The sequence below is a fragment of the Lutjanus erythropterus genome, chromosome 4, assembly GCF_056507025.1.
Source record: "Lutjanus erythropterus isolate fLutEry1 chromosome 4, fLutEry1.hap2, whole genome shotgun sequence".
NCBI lineage: Eukaryota > Metazoa > Chordata > Actinopteri > Lutjaniformes > Lutjanidae > Lutjanus > Lutjanus erythropterus.
In genome coordinates, this window is record NC_139320.1 from 24,609,967 (window position 1) to 24,628,311 (window position 18,345).

Sequence of the window (18,345 nt, forward strand, 5' to 3'; positions counted from 1 at the left end):
GTGTTTCAACAGGTTTGAATTGCTATTTTGGCCAGTAGATAAGATGTTTGATCCAAGACACAACTTACATTTAACTGAAACGTTCTTGTCTTTGTGCTCGACAAAGGTCAAGTAGTGAGAATATCTCCATGTAAAGAAACTTGACTTGGGCTCCACCGCCGACACCATGATGATACCAGTCTTGTAAACAGACACACCCACACGACATGTCTTCTCCCGTATCCCCGCTGACACACACACACACACACACACACACACACACACACACACACACACACACACACACACACACACACACACACACACACACACACACAGGAAGATTCAGGACTACACGGCTCTGGCTGCCGCTCAGTCTCTAGCCGAGACTACACAAAAAATAACGCGAAATAACGGAGTAACGCATCATGTAGTAACGTTAACTGAGTTACTGAATTTAAAAAATAATGCATTCGATTACTAGTTACTGCAAAAAATAACGGCGTTACAGTAACGCGTTAGTCCCAACACTGGCCATGGCATTCTTAAGTTTGGGAACAGCTGGTCTAAATGGTATAGCCGTCAGTGCTAAAAACATGTTTAAATCGAGGATTGTGACACCCCTAATATACACTGATTATCTCTTTTACTAGCTGATAACGGGCAGAATAATAAAAAAAAACGTTCCTGTGACACCCCTGCACCTCCTCCATCTGTTGACTAGCTTGAACAATCAAATCAGACCCCAAAATTAGCTGAGCATGTTGCCAGTAACACAGAGACGACAGAAAGACAACCGCTGTGGCCCATCTTTCAGCTCTGCCTCTGCACTGACTGACTGTGACTGAGCGAGCGGTGAAACCCAAAAAACAGAAGCATCAGTCAGAAGGTGAAACCTTAAACCGTTTCCCTCCAGTGTGAACGTCCCCAGCGACCAGCCTTTGATCAGCCGGGTGTTTACTTTGGTCTGAGGTCAACTCTCAGGACCTCAGAGAGCTTCCGCCTCACCGCGTTGAATCCGTCACTGACGGGGCCGCTCTAGTCAGTTTTTGAAGGCCCCGTAGCGGCTGGCTTTACTAATGAAGTTCTTGAGCAGGTCGTGGTCCATGTCTGCAAAGGCCTGGGTCTGCGTCACAGCTGTTAGGTGGTTGACACAAAACTTGAAGCAGAACTCCTCCAGGTCCTAAAAATGAAGAGGGCTGTCTGGTCAGTGCTGAGGAGAACAACTGACTAGCTACTGAGAAGGTCCCCACCACCACTGGGGAGTCTGACTGTGTGTCAGGGGCTATGAGCTTACCCGCGCCTCATACTTGACGGCAGCAGAGAGCAGAGTGATGGCGTTCTCCTCAGAAATGCCTCTCTTGATTGTTTCCTGGCACAACCTCTTCAGCCTCGTCTCTCGGTAGAACGTCGCCAAGTCGAGCAACCCTGAACACACGGGAACAACACACAGGTGAGTGTGTTTAGGACGTCTGCAACAACTAATTTTAACATCTTCTAATAGGCCTGGGCAATAAAACTATAGTGATATGTATCGGCAATAGACACTTCATCAATAGTGATAAGAAAATTATTCAATTAAGTTCAATAGTTTCACTTAAATGCATTAAATATAAATTGCCATGAAAGAACATACTGAATACACCCTGGGCCGTAAGCAGCCTGTCATAACTCTTCATAGCAGAGCTACAAGTGACATGTAAACAGCCAAACATTTAGCAGGTGTGTTGGTCAGTGGCACCATCAACAACAGAAGCAGTGTGGAGTGAGTGAGTGAGTGCAGACGGTAATTGTTACTGCAAAGGGACAGGTCAGCTCACCAGTATGGCAGTATTGTATTTTATTTTATGTATTTTTTGGTCTATTACCTGTGTGCCTTGATCAATAAATTGGTTACATTAAAAGTAAGGCAGTTAAATTCAAAATAATATAATTCAAATAATTATTTTTTTTCTTGGTCTTTATTAAAAATAGGTCATTAAATTTATGAATATTTATTTTTATTTATTTGGATCTCCATTAGCCACCACCGAGGTAGTAACTACTCTTTCTGCGGTCCACACAAGACCTTAAGTCATGATGTAAAGCAATTAAAACACAACAAAAACCTACCAAAACCCAAAAAACAATGAGTCTACACCAATAAAACTACAATACGATAATAACAACAATGGCAACAAGTCTCTACGTTGTATCAAAAAAACAATCAGTAAAACTATTTTAATAGAGATTAAAAGTAATTATAATTCAACTAAAACTTTTTTTCAGCAATACAGCCCAGCCCTGTTTTCTAGTATCTAGTGTGCTTTCAGTGTGTAATGCAAGCCTCAAATAGATGTTCGTGATACTCTGTGTCTGATTCAGTCATTCAAATCATCATGATATCAATGAACTATATATTTATTTTACAAAAGGCATCACAGTTCAATTTATACTATTTCAATTTTTCAATGTAAAAGTTTTCATAGAGTAGGTTCTATCTAACAATCTTTAACTCTCAGCTAAGGAAATAATAATGAAAAGTATCTCCAACATGGCTTAACTGAAATGGACAGGAGGCAAAAATATCAAATGTTATGGGTTGTAGTAGTTTTGATGTGGGGTAAATATTTTTAATATCTAATATCTTCTATATTTAACTAAGCAGAGGTATAAAAAATAGGCTGTCAAACCGTTTAAAGGGACGTACATGAGCGGGTCCCCAGTATATTTTAGATCATGTTAGGCAGAAGTTTTCAAAGTAGGACGTGTCCTCCTGAGAGTGGGCTCCAAACAGTTTCAGGTGAAGCTCAATGAATGGCAATGAAAAAGAATTTCCATTACTTATTCCATTAGTCGTCAAAATGAGATCACATAGAACAGTCTAAATGTGTGTGATTTGGTTACAGAGACGGCTCAGAGATACAGTAGTTTGGGGAAATTTTACTGATTTTCTCAGAAGTTATGTCAAACAGCAATATTTGCCTATCTTGTCTGAAATGTTAAGTGTCTGTGGGATCAAATAATGTAATCATGATCCCAGAGGAATCCAGGAATTGAGTGAAACTACGTAAGAAAACTAAGGGGGGTCACCTTTCTGCAGAATGGTCTGAGCCCAGAGTCTCAGACCCTGAAAACACTGTACAGAATCACAAAGAGAGAGAGAGAGAGAACAGTTACAGTACTGTTGGTGTAAAGGCCTGTGGCCCATGTCTAGGGCTTACCAATAGCGTCCTCTGGTGGCAGGTTAATAGTGTCAGTGTAGAGGTACTCCAGAAAGGCTCTGTACACCAGGTAAGAGAACTGGTGAATTTCTATCGCGTCCTCATCTGTTTCATTCAGCAGTGCACGAAAATGTTCACACCTGGAGAGGGGAGAAAAGAAGCAGTGACCTGGTAAAAGATACCTGACCGGGGAATCAGCATGTTTTATACTCTACTTTCCAAGAAATCGGACCCAGGTTGTTGACAGTTATATCATCGCTGTGAGGAAACACAGAGCATTCTGCATTCAGAGCAAATTGCAATTCCGCCCAATGGAAATTAAATTTTGCAAAAAATAATGAGACTTGATGTTCACTGTGATCGGTCACACAACTCGAGCAAGGTTCAACAGTCTGCTGACTAGTTTTCATACCGGACGGAAATCAATGCAAATGGGCTGACTGCAAAGAAGAAACAACAGCTGCAAACATCTGAAACACAACAGGAACTCTCTAAAACACTCAGCAGTAATATGACATAAACATGGTTAGTAGTTTAGGAACTAAATCTTGTAAAATCAGTGCTATGCTCTTTTAAAATGCAAACAGGTACACTGTGTATTGTTTACTGCTGTATTTTACCTCAATTTTTAAATATGTTTGAATACTTTGTGATGTTTATATGTAGTAGGGCTGCATTGAATGTCATTTATTTTTATATGCAAAGTTTCTGTTGAGGTTTCTGAATGAAGTTTCAAATGTCTGATGTCATATTTTGATGTCATCATCCTAAAAAAAATGTAATAAAGTCAATCATCAGATTATTTTTTTTACTTTTAAATAAACTCTTCAATGAACAACACTCCTCAGTTTCATCAACATAAGTGAATTTTATGATGCTGTTAGACCGCTTGTAGACCGCCTCGTGATTACAGGTATGTAAGTCCCTTTATGTGCAGCAAACAGGACAGACATTTTTGTTTTTTGTTTTTTTTTTTACAGTGAAAATGTTGTTTTTTCACAAATGTGGATTGAAGCAGAATACTTTGTTTGATGAAACATGCTGTGAATTGTGAAAATTAGTGCAGCTCTGTTTTTTTTAATACATTTTGACTTTTGGACTACAACTCTCTGGAGTTACTGAAAATGTTTGGGTCACTTGAGTTAAACAGGAATTTAACCTATTCAATATACAGTCTTTAGCTCCAACTCACCATTTTGACTGCAAAATCTTTAAAATGGCAGAAATACTGAATTTAAACAGAATGAACAGACAGGCAAAAGAGAATAAAAAAGCTTTCAGCAGCATTAAAATGTTGATCTACAATTTGAATGTCAACATTATAAAAGAAACTTCAAACTTTTCTGTAATATAAAGTTTATCTCACTGTTTTACATTTAAACATATTTGCTAATGTTGTTCATTATTGTTTCATTTATGTGCAGCCCTTTGAGATATATACTTTAATGATATCAGTCTATAAAATACTTTCATTTGACTTGACTGAGAATGAATATATTTCTATTCATTTGTTGTATACAGTGTGTCATAAATAAGTGTATATGTTGAGGCTGATGTTTTCTTTCCCATTCCATTTCAATCCGACCACTATATAAGTTTATAACCTTGAAAAAGTATACAGAAACAGCTGTGGGTGTTTTTATTAACATACTGTCTTTGTTACCGTTATATTGCATTAAAGTGAAAATTAAACATATTCATATATTCTTGTGATCTAATTTGAATTCACCCTTAATGACATTATACACTTCCTGAGGCAAAGCAGCCGCACTCTGCCAACAACTACAGCCTGCAGTATTTTTCCGTATTTGTTCCTTATGGCACTCTGCATTATAAACACTGATTACCATTTTTCTTTTTCTTTTTCTTTCCCAAACTGCTAATCTCCACTGGCTCAGAACACTGCCTCTCTATCATTTCTCCTCAGGACACGCTTGAACAAACAACTGAGTTTTCATCCTCTAAGTGCATCTCAGACGTATCATTTGCATGTGATCTTGCCAAAGCAGCACTAAGCATGTGCACGAAGGTTGACGTCGCAGACAGTCTGGCTCCTTCCTACTGACAGTGCAGAAGAGCAAGGGCCTGGAATGCAGATACTTTGTGTCCGAGTGCGGTTATAAAAAGAAAAGCGGAAAACAATGGGTCTGTCTTCGCTTCCCTGTGACATTAACAGGAAAGACGAGGAAACCCTGTCTAACAGATGGAGTTTAAATATAGGCAGCACAGGATTCAGTATGTATATGTTAAATTCATCAGGGAATGGTGGCTCGGGGTGTTTGCTGACACGAGTACAGCACAATCAACAAAATTATTCACGTGTCTTAATTTTATGTTTCTGTGTTTAACAATTAGACAATCCTGCAACATCAAAGTGTGTTTCTGTTCCTCCGAGAATCCCAGTGTGGTATAGCGGGCGCCTTCATGGCTCATGACCAAGCACAACCACTGGATGTGAAAAATACAATCATGTGACCAAAATGAAAGTCAGGATGGAGAAGCAGGCTCCTCTGGTGAGGAAGAAAGAGAAAACATCTCTTAAAAACAGAGTCAACACACGACAGGAAAACCTGAAGACACTGTTTCAGTTCCATATGAAGATCATCATGATGTGCACCTCAAAGTAATTCTTAATCTGGTTTGTGTAAATTAGAATAGACATTACATACCTCGGAGACACACACACACCAGCTACTCAAAGTGAAATGTGACTGGATGGGAAATGCAATGTTTTGTTTAGTTTGTCTAGTTTTTCATGTGATTTTATTTGATCTATATTGTGCTGAAAAATACTTTTTTAAGTGGTAAATACAGGGTATTAACTACAAAAATGTTTGTTAAATGTTCATCTCTACTCTGTACAGTCTTAACAAGAGATGCTAAACAAGTAAGAGCTAAAACACGTAAAGAGTGAACCTGCTGTATGAACTGACTAATATTAATGCTAGCAGCTACAAGAGCAAATAATGAAATCAGATTTAAAAAAAAAAAAAAAAAAAAAAAAAAAACATTAAGCATTGTTTAGTTAATTTTAGGTATGCCAAATTTAAGAGTGAACTTTTGCACCATTTTTTCTGATATATTCATGGGCCTGTGTTAAGTCGGTCTTAATTTAGATTTAAGGACGGTTTGACATGACGCACTTCCTGCCGAATTAATGCTACAAAAAAAAAAAATTTGGAATTTCTGCCTATTTGCAACACAACCATTATAACCGAGTAGCACCAGTTGGAATTTTCACTTCCTCTGTACCTGATTTTCAGCAGCGCTTTATGAACGTGAATACACTTTCCGTCAACCAAGAACTTCAGGTCTGAAATCTCGGGGCTGTCAAACTCCTTCTTCAAAGACTGGGCAACAGTCAGGTAGTCATCACCATCTGGAAAAAAAATGAAGAAAAGTTAGGCCTTCTTTTAAAAAAACATTCTGTCTTTGAAACTGGATTGAGTGCCAAATTATATGTTTATTCTACAGTCCTGTAATAACTGCTGTATTTCACTGTAAATATACTATAGCAGACCTATGTACAGTGTACACAGATGCATTCCTTTATTAAAAAGGTGCTTTTTGATCCTACATATGTAACTCTCTCTATTATACTTTGTGAAAAGGAAATTCTAGGGAATTACAAACTTAGTTGCTCCTCTAACACAGTTGAACAGGTAACAGACCAGAAAAGATTGCACTTGTGGGAGCACTGATGGCTTCTGTGGATTGTCGGTTAAACAGATTTTTCAGAGGGATGTCATTAATGTTTCAAAATGGAGCGTAAATGAAGATCTCATGTGACATGATGATATGTTCTGTGGCATGCTCCTCAGTTTGAGTTTAGACTTCAAATGAGATCGATCGGTACTTGTACGATAGCTTGACAGGAAACAGAGTTTCCTGTTTATTTTCTTAGACCGATTCCAGGAATTTGTTCACACGTGTCCCCTGCATGGTATGATTACCTAAGAGTGCAGAGTAAATGGGGCAAAAGGTTCACAAAAAGCTAGGGATGTAAGGATGATAAAAACTAACGGTATGATATCATAAAACAAATTAAAAGTAGTGCCTTTTTTTCCCTTTTAACTTAAAGCATTTCTCCTTCTCTTCTTCAATAAAATTAAAGATATCTAGCTAATCATGACCTAAGTGTGTGCAATGAATCTGCAGATCATGCATGTACAACTGTTATACAATGCAGCAGCCAGTGGCAGTATAATATGTCAATATAATATAATAATATAATATCGCAATAGAAATCATCAAAGTTCGGCTTGATTTTTTCTTGCAATATCGCAATATCTGTTTTATTGTTACAGCCCTACAAGAAACTGTTGAGCAAATATTGTCTCCTTTTCACTTTTAGAAATCTTTATATTCCTGTAAGACTCCTACCGACTGAGAGGAGGTGCCACGTGACTGCTGGCGTGGCAAAGCAGGCAAACACGTCATCCGTGGTGCTGAAGTGGGTGAGGTGGGGGCTGGCAACAGCCTGACCTCGACACTGGCCCCACATCAGGACCTGCCCACTCTGGGTCTTGGCAGCTGACGTGTGGCTGGTGTGACAAGCAGCCACCTCCACCATCCTAGAGAAAAAAAAAACAGAACTCAAAACTTCAAGTACTACTAATATATAATAATACTAAGATATCTTAGGAGACTGCATGTTGAAATATGACTGTGAGGCAAAGAAGGAATTCAATCACAGACAAACAGAAGCAGATTTCCACAGTTATTTCTCTTATAATACTTCTCTAGAGTCAGAAATCAATCTCTTATTACTCTGTGATGTTAAAACATTTATACCTTTGAGGCATTTAGCGACTACAAACATTCCTCTCTCAGGATCGTGTCATGTGACCCCTCAGTGACCTGTCGTGGTGGTGGTGAGGTGTTGTTGCTATTTGAGCCCAAGGTAAAAGCAGAGTACTCACCTCTCCTTGTCTGTGTTTATTAGCGTAGGGAGAGCTTGGTTACTCTTGTTGCCTGTTCCCAACTGCCCGTAAGAGTTGGCTCCCCAGGCGTAAACAAACCCCTCGTCTGTAAGCGCCAATGTATGTGCATATCCACAGGCGACCTGCGTATGGAAGGAAGGGTGTGATTTAGCCGAACGTTAACTGAAATAAATAGTCAAAAACAGCTTTATGAGATTCATCTCTCTGTGGGCTTTTACCTGGATGATGTTGATACCTTGTAGAGCAGCGATCCTGCAGGGGGTCTGCTGATTTCCATTGTTGCCTAAACCAAGCTGTCCGTTGCAGTTGTAGCCCCAGCCGTAGATCTGCAAACAGGGGACACGTTCAGACTATACGCATGCTGCATCAAGGCATTAGTGAGGGATGCTTAATTGAGGGATAATTGCTTTTATTTAATATGAGCTTTTTCATGGATATATTTCAAATACTGTAAAAAAAAAAAAAATCTGACATGTTAGGAGCTCAAGTGCCTTTTCTTACAATTTCTTATCGACTTTCTTTTAGTGGTTATGTGCAGGATTCAATTTGTTCTTTTTTAACAGGAGGGGTGGCCACTAGCGACACGACTCGAGAACAGCTCTTTCGTATTTTACATAATCCCTCGGGACCGGGTGAGACCGAGTCAGATAAAGGATCAATGAGTCAGGGAGACTACGGGGCTGGAGACTAATGACATCCTGATGTCCCTGGGAGGGTAGAAACTGTGTTTGGAGCAAACACAGAGCTTCCCCAGGACGCCTCTGGACCGAGTGGGGTTTAAGCATTATGAGGCTTAATTTTTATGTATTTTCTCTGGCTTTTGGGCCTTTATTATAACAGGGCAGCTGTAGAGATGACAGAAGAAGGGGGAGAATGATTCAGGGGACAACATGCAGCAAAGGGTCGCAAGCTGGAATTGAATCCCTGGCTGCTGCGGAAGCCCCAAGTATTATGTAGCTTAAATATGTATCACGTAGCAAATGACAAACTGAACTGAGCGCTGACTACAACGGAGAATGAATTCTCATGCTGTCACTTTTGTTACTGTTACTGACAGGCTACTTAAGACCTACTAAATGTAACCATCACAAAATGAAATACAGTTTTACTGCATCCGTTTTTTAAGTAATAATTCCCTGAATCTTGATGCAGAGTTGCAGTGAAAAGACAAGACAGATACATGAGGTGTTTTACTCTGAAGCACTTTAGGGCCCACATTATTTAAAAAACGAAGAGCAACAGATGTTTGCCTTTATTAAGTGACTCCCGTAGGCTGTGGTTTCGGGCATTTTCTCTGACGTAACTGAGCATGCCTGTCATCACAGAAATTAATCATAAGATCTTGATATTCATTGTAACCTCCATGATATCTACTGCCCTTCATTTGACTCAAAAAACAGCTCCGCTCACCAGAGCAGCCTTAAACCTTCTGTGCTGATTGGCTTTTACTTGTGACATCACACCAGTGTGCTGTGGATGGGACACTGAGCGAGACTACAAAATGTAGTGTCGTGAGCATGGATGTATTAATAGTATACAATGATACAGTATAGTGCAATACTTTTTTACATTAAATTACTCTAACTCTGATCCTCCATTGCACACATGGTAGCTGTTGATTACAAAGTGCTTTAATCTGAACTGAACAGTTAGCTCAAAATAACTGAATAAATGTTATTATTTTCTCAACATTTTAAATGTGTTTTTACTATCCCACAAACAAACTAACAAATATAGAAGATAATAAAGTAAATGGACAGGATTTTGATTTTGGGACAGTTTACTTTCACTTCAGGATTGTTAAAATTGTTTTTCAGGACATTTCTGGGACAGTGATGAAAAAGTTAGTCTACAGCTCCGTAAAGTAGACTAATAGAGTCAAATAAACATCCCCTCTGCACCTGTGCTCTCTCTACTCCTCAGTATGTTTCTACAGAACAGGTAAACATGAAATGATTGGCCATGCCTCTAATGCACAAACTGCTTAATTCTGTATCTTTTGTTTAAGTGTGACAGACATTTGCCTTTGCCAACGCTGCTGACTGCTGAAAAGTTGGCCGACTGAGAGCACCGATTCACTTGCTCATGCTAAACGTGCATATTGCTGTGACCCGTTACCTCTCCATTGTCCAGTACAGCCATTGAGCAGAGCTGACCACAGGCTATGTTAACCACCACTTTGTTCTGCAGGCAGCTGCTGACCCGGCGTGGCGTCGGCTGATTGGCAGTGGACCCTGAACCTACTTGGCCGGAGTTGTTGTAACCCCATGCATACACCTGGACACAGAGATAAATGTTCACTGTCCAAATAAACACAGAGATTAAGCAGAAAGAAACTGAAGAAAACAACCGATGACAGCTTACCTCTCCATCAGTGGTGAGGGCAATAGTGTGGTGGGAGCCACAGGCCACCTCCGTCACTCTCTTGCTAAGGAGGTTGGTGGACACGAGGGCAGGGGTCAAACCATGGTTGGTGGTCCCATTGCCCAGCTGGCTGTAGCCATTGTGACCCCAAGCAAACACCTCTCCATCTACACAGCAGACCGCAAACTTTCATTCATGTTGTCTCAGTGGTTAATATTTTATTAATAGATAAGAAGCAGTAGACTCTGCACGTAAAGACATCTGGATAAAGAGCATAACACGATTTAAATGTCCATAAAAGAAAAATATAAACCTTAAATCAATACCTGCTATCACTCTAAAACAAAATGACCTGGTAATAGAAGAACTGATACTAGACAAGAAGTGAATCAGGGTTTGTAACGTTTCCTGATGATGTTAAAATTTTATTTAGACCACTAACTGGAGCAACTGAAGTTTTTAAATTTGATAGCTTTAAATATGCAGAAACAATTTTTTTCTTTGGAGTTCCTCAAGGCTTATTCCTTGGGCCACTGCTCCTCAGTGTATACATGCTCCCGCTTGATCATAAAGACTCAAAATATATCCTAACATTCATGATGCCGATGACATACAGTTGTACATTTCACTTTTCTCTGATGACCTCAGTCCTGTTAACAAACTGTATTAATGATATTAATCTGAATGCAATTTTAATGTGTGTGATATGTTTGATGTATGGTGGGTGATTGCTTCATTGATTCATTTTCTGCATTTTTATTTACTTATATTACCTATTTTCTAAGTTTATGCTTATGCTGAAGACAGACACATACATCTGGCCTATCACAGCTATATGTGCAATAACATACAATTTGTCGATATAAGAACCCTGTTTTTTTTTTTAAACAGAATGTAATCCAGATTGTTTTTAGCTTTTAGCTTCATGGGCAGAATGTATATTTAATCCCTTTTCTTCATTCAAATTTAATATATACATGTATTTTGCTCTATTTATTATATATAATTATTAAAAATAGCAGTGAAAGTTTACTGTCACAGTAACCTGAAATCATTTTGGACAATAAGGTTTATTGTGAAGCTGTGAAATATTCTGCACTCATAATACAGCCAATATAGATATATCTGATTTTTTTTTACACCCTGAAATCATAATCAGCAGCAAAAATCCATCATTGTCACTAAATGTAAAGCACTCTCAGTTTACATGCAATGAAATGTGCCACATAGATAAAATTACCATTAAATTGGCAACACCACTTTTGTATGCGAATACAACCAACTTCTATGGTCAAGGGCAAATTTGACCAGTAAGGGTTACAAGAATTGTATAATGTTATATTATATATATAATACCAGGAAGGTCATTTTTGCGCCAAACTCACTGAGCTGTTGAATGTCAGCATATCATCCTGTCACTTGTAACAGACCAACACCTCTGGCTGACAGCCTTATTAATTCACATAACTTCTGAAGTCTGAATACAAGTTATTGCACTGTTTTGTTTTAAATGGCATAACTTTTGATCATGTGTGGGTAGCAATGGCCCTGCATCATCATAAAACCAGATTCTAGATATTTGCATGCATCATCTTGTTGTTTGTGATGTCAGTCCTGAGCCTTCTGAGGACATTTCCCCTCTGGGAAAAATAAAATTTTCTGAACTGGATTACCTGCAGTAGCGATAACCACATGCGGTCCTGTTCCATAGCTTAGGGACACAATCTTCTTTCCACACAAGACATCAATCCTGCGCGGCTCAATAGTGCTTTGAAGGTCTCCGAGCCCTAAACAGCCGCTGCAGTTGGTGCCCAATGCAAAAACCTAAAAAGACCAAACATCACTGAAGAAATGGGTCTGATATTCAACACATACATGCCACATTCTGATGTTTACTGATAAATATAGACACTCCATTAAACACAAAATATTTGGATACATACAGGGAGATTAATAAATAATATTAAAACTGCAATGATAAGTCAATTAATTGCTTCATGGTCTAAACTAATAACCAACTATTTTAACAATCAAGTATTTTTTTGTCATTTGGTGAGAAAAAAATGTCCAAATTATCAGATTTTAGTTTCTCAATATATTAAGATTTCTCTGCTGTAGTTCTGTATGACATTAAAGTGAATATCTCTAGGTAGACAAAACAAGACAGGGATGTCAGCTTGGGCTTTGGAAAATAGTGATCAACATCTTTCACCATTTTCTGACATTTTTATGGACCAAATACATACACTCCATCATTTTAAGTGAAATACACCTAAAAATCTTTTCATACAGCACAACTGACTGCTCCAAAACATAAACTGTCAACAAACTGCCACAGGGACAAACACATGAGCAAGGGCTGCCACCCCTCCCTGACGAAGCACGCTCTATACCTTTCCACAGGATAAAAATGGAGCTTGCTTGGGTATTAGCTAAAGATAGCCTCATTCTATCTGCTTATCCCTTTGCCTGGAACTGCACCCTGCATCAACCAGAGAGTGAGAGGCCTGCAGAATTTTTATATCCACTTCTAAATACAAAATAAGCAAATCAATACTATAAAATTAAAGTCTATCAAGTGTTGGAACAAATCTTAATGTAAATAAGAGGATTAAAGCTCCCTTGCTTAAAGCCAAAGTGTTTGTTACCTCATCATTAACTGTGACATAGAGGGCTTCATTTGCAGCACTGCCAAAGACACAAGCCTGCCGGATAAGCCGGAGTTCCTCAGGAGGAAGGAGTGCAAACACTGGCCACTTCCCCACGTCCAGCATACTACTCAGCTGTGAAAGGAGGACAGAACATAATTAACCAGATGTAAATACAAGTCATAGACGTTCGAATAAAAATATACAGCGAACACAAGCTGGAAATGTTGGAAATGGCCTTAACAGAAAGACATAAATCAAAAAGGCTTCTTCAAACGTGAATATGCTCATACCTAAGCACTGTACTTTGGATATTGTTTGAAAAAAATAATTCATATTATAAAGTTAAGTGCTGAGTCAGTCAAGCAGGAATATGGTGAAACTGTCATGTTTAAGTAATTCCCAGTCAGGTTAATATATTCTTGATTGCAAGCAGTTATTAAAAATGAAAAACTGCAAAACTCTGACCAAAAGAAGGACAAACTTGGTTGTTGAATAAATATGCTTAAAGGAAAACATACTGTAAATAGATAATTAAATCTTGTGCAGACTGTAGCAACAAATGCATAAAGGGAAAGCTGAGAGGATAATTTATCAGCAACCGTGTCTCAAAAGTGCTCCGCACAGACAGCCACTGGGCACTGAGCCCAGTTTGGTAGACAGATTAAAACTGTATACTGTTGACTGACGTGAACCCATTAGTGTGTGTTTACTGACAGAATGAGTGAAGTCCAGGTTATGTCACCTCTACATGTGTGTTTACTCTATCAAATCTAAATCCTGACACAATATTTCCTTTACAATGTCCAAACCATATGTGTATCATGAATGTACGCCTCTTTTTTTGACTTGCATCATCATGTTCTCAGGGTGATATACCAGTCCACATAAATTGATTTGAAACGCTTATATCAGCCTCTACAAGTTAACTGTGCAATACTCTGCAATAATAATTCCATAGAGCAAGATACTGTTTTACACTGGCATCAATACTGCATTACTTATTTTGCCTACACTGAACATTTCAGCCAATCTTTGCTCCTACTGTCAATATTCTGCATCTTAGCACACTTACTAAAATACCCCATCTTCAGCATTATTGCTAGTTTACACTGTTTATGTGCACACTGTGGTATATATTGTTATATACATATTTTTAAACACTTTCTTTTGTCTGTTTTTCTATCTATTGTTGCATATTGTAGTGCCATGCACATTTTTCTTGTATTTTGTTTACATACTTTATTTCCATTTTCTTATTATTTCTCCATAGTTGCTATGCCTTCTGTATGTCTATTCTTTAATTAAGCAGCTGTGATCAAATGGAATTAAGTATCAGCCTGACTCAGTTTTTTCCAAGATCAATTATGCTGATAAATGCTACTTGTCACCAACGTTTAAAGCCATCCTCCAAACGCTTGTTTATTCTCAGCTGAAATATACGTAAAATTATCATAGCTAACAAACCTGTAAGTGTCAAATTACCTGTTTTATAATGTATATTATCTGGCAACACTACAGTTTCTGCCTCTCAGTGATCAATAACATTAAGTTGCACTTAATATGAACCTAAACCTTATGAACTCCCCAGCTACACATTAAGTGGATGCCCAACACTTACAATGAGCAACTGCCAAAAAGGATACAAATAAACACAACTAACATGTTACATTTCGTTTTTTGACTTGCAGCCTCAGTTTTCAAGCTACCAACACGAAAGTAACGTTAGCACGTTGCATCATCGGTAGCTTCACTATCAAACTATCCAACAACAAACTGTTAAGCTAGCTTAAATAGCGTCAGGGCTGTTCAAACTGTTGACGTTACCTTGTCGTTGTTCTAGCTAGTCTTTCGTCCGCGGTGTCGTTTTGTAATCAGTGAGCACTGAAACATTGAAAAATTGTCAGTCGACATACTTGGCGAATCAAGTTGTCATCTTTGCAGTCTTGTACGAGTCTACCTTCATATCAGTTGCCGTGGTAGCAGCTTGTCAGTTTCTTAGCTTCAACGCTGCACCACCGTCTGAGAAAAAAAAACACACCACCACCTTACTTCCTGTAGTTGGATGGTGCGTTCGGAGATAGTCGGAATTGGGACAACTAACGTTTATTACGGGCAAATATATCAATGATGACACTTAAAATTGTCGGGGATAAAGTAATTATAAAAACTTAGTGGCTGATAAATTCGCGTAGGTGATAAAAAATAAGAGTCAGTACGGACGAGAAAGCAGTACGGATACTCTGCAGGAAGACTTCCTGTTAGAGCTGTTGTGTCATGGAGTTGCTATGTAACAACTACAAAAAAGATGTCCAATAGTTTAATTGCAGTGAAGATGAGACACAGCAGTATGATTCAATGAAGTAAGAATAGGCTAAATCTATAAAAATAAATAAATAAATAAAATGTGGAAGTGGAAAAATAAATAAATAAAGAATAAGTAAGTAAAAATTTTTAAAATGTAGAAATATAAAGACAAATATCAAAATATAAAAGAACAATTAAGCTATAAGAATTTTTATATTTTATTTTGTTCATTATTTGTGTATGCCTTTATTTATATCTTAGAGAATTTTAAAGTATACAGAAAAAAGTAATTTATGTGCAAAAAATAAATTATATTTTTAAAATGTATAAAACACATATATAAACCTATACAGAAATAAATAAACAAATACGTAGGAAAAGAAATTCTAATTATTATTCTTTCTACCCTATTTTGCTCTTTGTCTTTGTAATTGTAAAAATCCATTTCCTCAACAAAACCTGCTTTTTTATTAATTTATTTATCTTTATGTTTTCATATTATATTTCTTTCTTTTTTAAAATTCTTTTGCAGATTTATTGTTTTTATGGCACTCCTATTACTCCACAGTTACTGAGGTCAGGAAGTCTGGGATAAATTAAACAGGCTGGTGTACAGTTTGATGTATGTTATAAATCTGTTATATGTTGCATTCCTGATGAAACATTGCTATCTAAATATACAGAACTGCTGTTAATTACGTGTATGTTCAAAACTATGTAATATATGATTTGCAGTGGTAATACAGCAGACTGTGATTGAAAATGAGACGGTTATTAAACAAGTACTTTCTGATCTCAAGAGGAGGGAAAGTTTGGATAAATCTCACCACCAATATTTTGGACTTATGATCTGACAGCACTTCATTATTAGACTATATATTTTATGGATGCTCTTGCACTTTGGCACTGGCAGCATTATATTTGCATAATATAGTTTTAAATAGTTTTTTAATTGTGAAACCTAAATGGAGTTCTTTAACATGCAAAATATCACATGCTTTCCTAGCAAGAGTCATAGCTAGCTAGACTTTGTATTTTGTGAAACAGTTTTTTTTTTTATTAAAAACAACACAAAAATGTCACTGTTCATTTTGATTTTTAAAAATGGGTGTCAATAGGCAATACAATCTATAAAACAAACTTCTATAATTACAAATACGTGAAGTGATTTTAAGTATTAGGCCTGTTTGCTAATTGACTGATTGTGTAGTAATGCATTAAGGTAAGATCATAAACTTTGGATAACGAGTATATTAGAGACATGATTGTTGTTGCTTGCGTACATAATTTGTGTATTGAATGTATATTATTATTAGCATGGTGACACTTAAAATATCATACACTGTATTTAAATTGCTACTTTGGCAGAAACAACACAGCACACCTTTATGAAGTCCAGCAGGTGGAGCCATGGGTATCCTGGTCTTAGTGCATGTCAGTGCAGGACACATGGCACCTGTTTGTGCCAAAGCTTTACAGACTCTCATTTGACATGCTCATGAAGATATCATGTGAAATTATATGTGCTGGTAAGTTTAATATGTGCCTTTGATATATAAACTTGATGTAATGCATTCATTTTCCTTTAGATGGATGAATGGCAGCTCAGTATATTATAAACTTAATAGAGGTGTGTTGTTTCTTGGGTAAAATAAAAGTGTGTAATTGAAGTATGAAATATTTTTTCTGATGCTACTAATTTTACATACTGCCCCTTAATCTGTAATTTTGCTGCCCACATACTGTAATTATGTGCATATTAGGTATTTTTTGGCTAAAGGTTGTGCGTCAAAAAATGTTCGGTTAAAGTGTCTTTAAATGTAGGGTCTGATTTTGGAGAGGCTCTTGGATGTCACATTTTCTAGTTTCAACTTACCCTACAGACTGTATTCCTGCTGTTTGTTGTACTTGTTTTGAGATTTGAGTTGTCACTGTTATGTGCTTACATTGCATCCTATATAGCACTTATACCTATTTGTTTAAATTTTTTGATTTATTAAGAAAATATTATAATTCTGACTCTTCTGAATTTTTATGTGTAGTCCACTTAAAAACTACAGTTAAAGTATATTTCTGTATAAAATAATGTGCAAAAAATAAACTAAAAAGTTGGCAAAGTATTTAACTAGTAAACTAACAGTATACCTATAAGTTTACGTGTAGTATAGTTCACGGTATAGTTGCAGTATGAAATAAAACTTACATGTAAACTATTTGTGTACTTGAAGTTTACTGCACTTATACTTTAAGTAACATTTTTATAAACTAAGAAGTGGGCCAATTTAGTCCAAAGAGTATTTATGTAGTACACTTACAAGTATAATATCAGTACATTAATATTATTATACTAACTACATAAAGTACACTTGGGAAAAAATATTTGAACTTAAATATTCTGTACTTAATAAATTTAGCTTTAAGCATAAGCTTAAGAGTTTTGCACTGTGCCACATCATAAAATGTAAGGGGTTCACATTATCTGATAGATAGATAGATAGATAGATAGATAGATAGATAGATAGATAGATAGATAGATCCAGGTTACTTATCGGTACGTATTTTTCCCGTATGGTATTTTGCGTAGCCTACAGCAAAATAAAGATGAATGACCAATACCAATGGCACCTTTTAAGGACCATAGGATACTGTTAAGGTGGACCGGAAAATTTCCAAGGGAAGCTGGCATGCGGTTCTGCTTTGTCTGGTGATATCTGCAGCTCACTGAGTCTTGGCAAGATTTCATACATGAGAAATAACCACTACAGGTCTCGTTTCAACACGTACACACGATTCTTTGCAGCTGACTGGGTGGACAAACCAATCAAAGACACGTCAACCTTACGGTCTTCCTTAAAACAATGAAAATGTAAGGTAGATAAAGTTAATTTTAACTGTACTGTG

The 18,345-nt window shown here is 37.3% G+C and overlaps 1 protein-coding gene across 1 annotated transcript; it reads right to left on the reverse strand.

The window, feature by feature from the left end:
• Positions 1-571: 571 nt before the first annotated feature.
• On the reverse strand, positions 572-15,281 carry rcbtb2 (regulator of chromosome condensation (RCC1) and BTB (POZ) domain containing protein 2). Its single transcript, XM_084717408.1, has 12 exons — positions 14,965-15,281; positions 13,138-13,272; positions 12,163-12,313; positions 10,490-10,656; positions 10,244-10,402; positions 8,344-8,451; positions 8,105-8,247; positions 7,566-7,756; positions 6,435-6,561; positions 3,183-3,322; positions 1,277-1,407; positions 572-1,162 (listed from the first exon to the last, which is right to left on the reverse strand). Exons 2-12 carry the CDS (start codon positions 13,261-13,263, stop codon positions 1,022-1,024), a joined length of 1,584 nt encoding a protein of 527 aa, XP_084573534.1. The 5' UTR covers positions 13,264-13,272; positions 14,965-15,281; the 3' UTR covers positions 572-1,021.
• Positions 15,282-18,345: the final 3,064 nt, after the last annotated feature.